General features: G+C 43.8%; 1 protein-coding gene across 1 annotated transcript; it reads left to right on the top strand.

Annotated features, from left to right (window-relative positions):
* The first annotated feature begins 341 nt into the window (after window positions 1-341).
* Window positions 342-1,720, top strand: LOC111211112. The gene is made up of 2 exons (XM_013864372.1): window positions 342-809; window positions 1,670-1,720. Exons 1-2 carry the CDS (start codon window positions 342-344, stop codon window positions 1,718-1,720), a joined length of 519 nt encoding a protein of 172 aa, XP_013719826.1.
* The last annotated feature ends 1,276 nt before the right edge of the window (window positions 1,721-2,996 follow it).

The following is a 2,996-nucleotide window of genomic DNA, read 5'->3' as shown; positions in this document are numbered from 1 at the left end:
CTTTCCCATCCTCATAAAGAAACAAGTATATACTAGTCGTTGTAGACTACGTATCCAAATGGGTTGAAGCAGTAGCTTCCCCAACTAATGACGCATCTATCGTTATTAAGCTTTTCAAAAGCATAATCTTTCCATGGTTTGGAGTTCCTAGAATAGTCATCAGTGACGGTGGAACCCATTTTATCAATAAGGTCTTTGATGGATTGCTTAAAAAGAACGGTGTTCAACATAGAGTAGCTACGCCCTACCACCCACAAACCAGCGGACAAGTAGAAGTCTCTAATCGGAAAATCCAAGAAATTCTAGAGAAAACTGTAGGAATTTCCAGAAGGGATTGGTCTATGAAACTAGATAATGCACTTTGGGCCTACAAGACCGCTTATAAAACACCATTGGGAACAACACCATTCCACCTCCTTTATGGTAAATCCTGTCATTTACCAGTTGAATTGGAGCATAAAGCAGCTTGGGCTGTCAAACTGCTAAATTTTGATATAAAGCCTGCTGCTGAAAGGAGACTCATCCAGCTTAACGAGCTTGATGAAATCAGACATTTAGCCTATGAGAATTCGAAACTCTATAAAGGAAGGACTAAACCGTACGATGATAAGAAAATCTTATCCCGACACGTTGAAACGGATGATCAAGTCCTTCTTTATAACTCTTGGCTAACGTTATTTCCTGGAAAGCTTAGATCTCGTTGGTCTGGACCATTCACAATAACAGACGTAAAACCCTCCGGAGCCATAACTCTAAAAAGTGAAAAAGAGGACGAGTTAACAGTGAACGGCCAACGAGTGAAGGTTAAGGTTAGTCTGGATTCTATTAAAAATATTCAGCTCATCAGATCGGGAGCGGAAAAATATTCGGGATTGATCGCGGGTTGAAAATTCACCAGAAGGACCGAAATCGCGTAAATCGACCGAGAAGCTCAAGGTGGCTTGATCTAAGGGATCAGGACGTGGTGTCAACCATTTAACCTGCTGAGTGTCAACACAAGAAGGAGGTGTAGACGTGCATGAAGCATTTCCATGCTGCTTGACACACAGAAGCACGAGGTGTCGCAATACCTGCGATCTGCTCATGCTAACCGACATGCAGAGGCCCGTGTGTCGCGATGCATGAACACCAGACATGCTGAAGGGCAAGTGGACGTGGAGGTGTCTTCTGGCATGGCTAGAGAGCATGCAACAGGGCATGTGGAAGCCCATGTGTCGCCACGCATGCGACCAGAAGCATGCAGGACGACACACAGGTGATCGGGTGGCTCATTCTTATTGGCCGGCAACTTCTATATATACCCAGCTACCCTGGTTCATTTTTACTCATTCAGACACACAAAGGACACTCCAAAACTTAGCTTAGAGAGAAAAAGAGAAAGAAGTGAGGTGATTTAGAAGTATAGACATTTTTGAAGACCGATAAACTGTCGGGAAAATTCCGAAGGACGTCGAGAAGTGAAAGAAGGTTCTTTCCGAGTTCTGATCAGTCCAGACCAGTTCATTCAAGACATTGAGGTTGGGTTTTGGGATTTAACATCACGGTAACAAGACGAAGATTTGGAGGGGATAAAAGGGTTTGGTCAACATCCGGAATCAAAAGAGTCGAGACACATCGCTTAATCACTGTGAGTCACGGTTAATTGTTTGTTAACGATTTTTTAATGCAGGTTCCTGAAATCGGAAACGGCTTCCGAGCTAGGATAGCCGGACCGGTCTAGGTGTCAGTTTGTGGATCTGAGGCTTTAGACGATGTCTTGGCTAAGTGGATAGCAAGACTAGTCTAAGCACCCGGATTATTGTGATTGTGTGTTTATCATATGTTGTTATAGTGTGTACCTCGTGTTGGTACTGTTGTGTGAGAACCTTGTGGTGGTTCTAGTAGTAGGTCATTGCTTCCTCAAATGGTACCACTAAGCCGGTCGTGGTCCGGAAAGTAGTGGGCTCGGTTTAACTTGGCTTGATCACCAAGGCCGAGAGTCACACGTGGATGTGACAGCCCCCAGCGAGTCCGATAGAGGACCGGGGCACGGCGATTCCGATTGAGGACCGTGACCGGGCGATTCCCGAGCCCCTACGCCTGTGTTGTGTAATAGTGAAGGGATTTCCGGTGTCCCTTATGTGGAGGAAGAATGATTTTGTTGGGCCCTAGGAGTATATATATATATATATGGTTGACACTCATAAAGAGTGTTTGATTTATTATGGTTTAATGGTTTATTGCTTAAATCGGTCATGCTTTTTGATCTTGAATATTGATTGTTGAACTACCCGTCTTGCTTGTGTTTGGGGTGGGGTTTAGAATGGCGGGTAGTTGTATATGCTAGATAGGGAACCCTGGATCACTGAGTGAAACTAGTTCACTCACTCCTCACATTATTTTGCAGGTGACCAGTAGAAAGGACCATAGCGCGCGGAACTGTAGGAGCTGGTGTAGATTGGACATCTTTTGCTAAAGACTCGTTTTCAAGATATATGAATGTATGTTTTACTTTCGGTTGCGTCCATGTACCATATGTATAATATTTTGGGCTTGTGAACTTCATGTTTATATATATGAAATAAAGTATTTTTTATATTCGTGACGTGTTGAATCTGATATTAGGTTAGTTAAACCTAACACAACTCTATGAATTGGTACGGGTTGCAAAGCCTTAGGCCGAAGATTAGGGGAAACGAGTTTTGAATGGATATTTTGGGTTACAGAATTATGTTTGTGACTTGGAAAGTCTATTCTCAACCCGTCGTAACACTTTCGGACTTGGTAGAGGAAGGTCGTTCGGGCATGTTCTTGTTTGATTGTTGCCCGGCTGACTGACCAATGTCTAAAACAGTTCGGGGATGTTACATGCATGATCCAAGTCAAGTCTGGCATGATCCTTGTCAAGTCTGGCATGATACAAGTCAAGTCTGGTTCGATCCAAGTCAAGTCTGGCTCGACCGTGGGTCTTAGAATGTCGAGTTGGTCGGGGAAGATGAGCTTCAGTACGGAGAAAT

The sequence above is a fragment of the Brassica napus genome, chromosome C6, assembly GCF_020379485.1.
Source record: "Brassica napus cultivar Da-Ae chromosome C6, Da-Ae, whole genome shotgun sequence".
Taxonomy (NCBI): domain Eukaryota; kingdom Viridiplantae; phylum Streptophyta; class Magnoliopsida; order Brassicales; family Brassicaceae; genus Brassica; species Brassica napus.
This window is presented reverse-complemented; position numbering and strand designations above follow the sequence as displayed.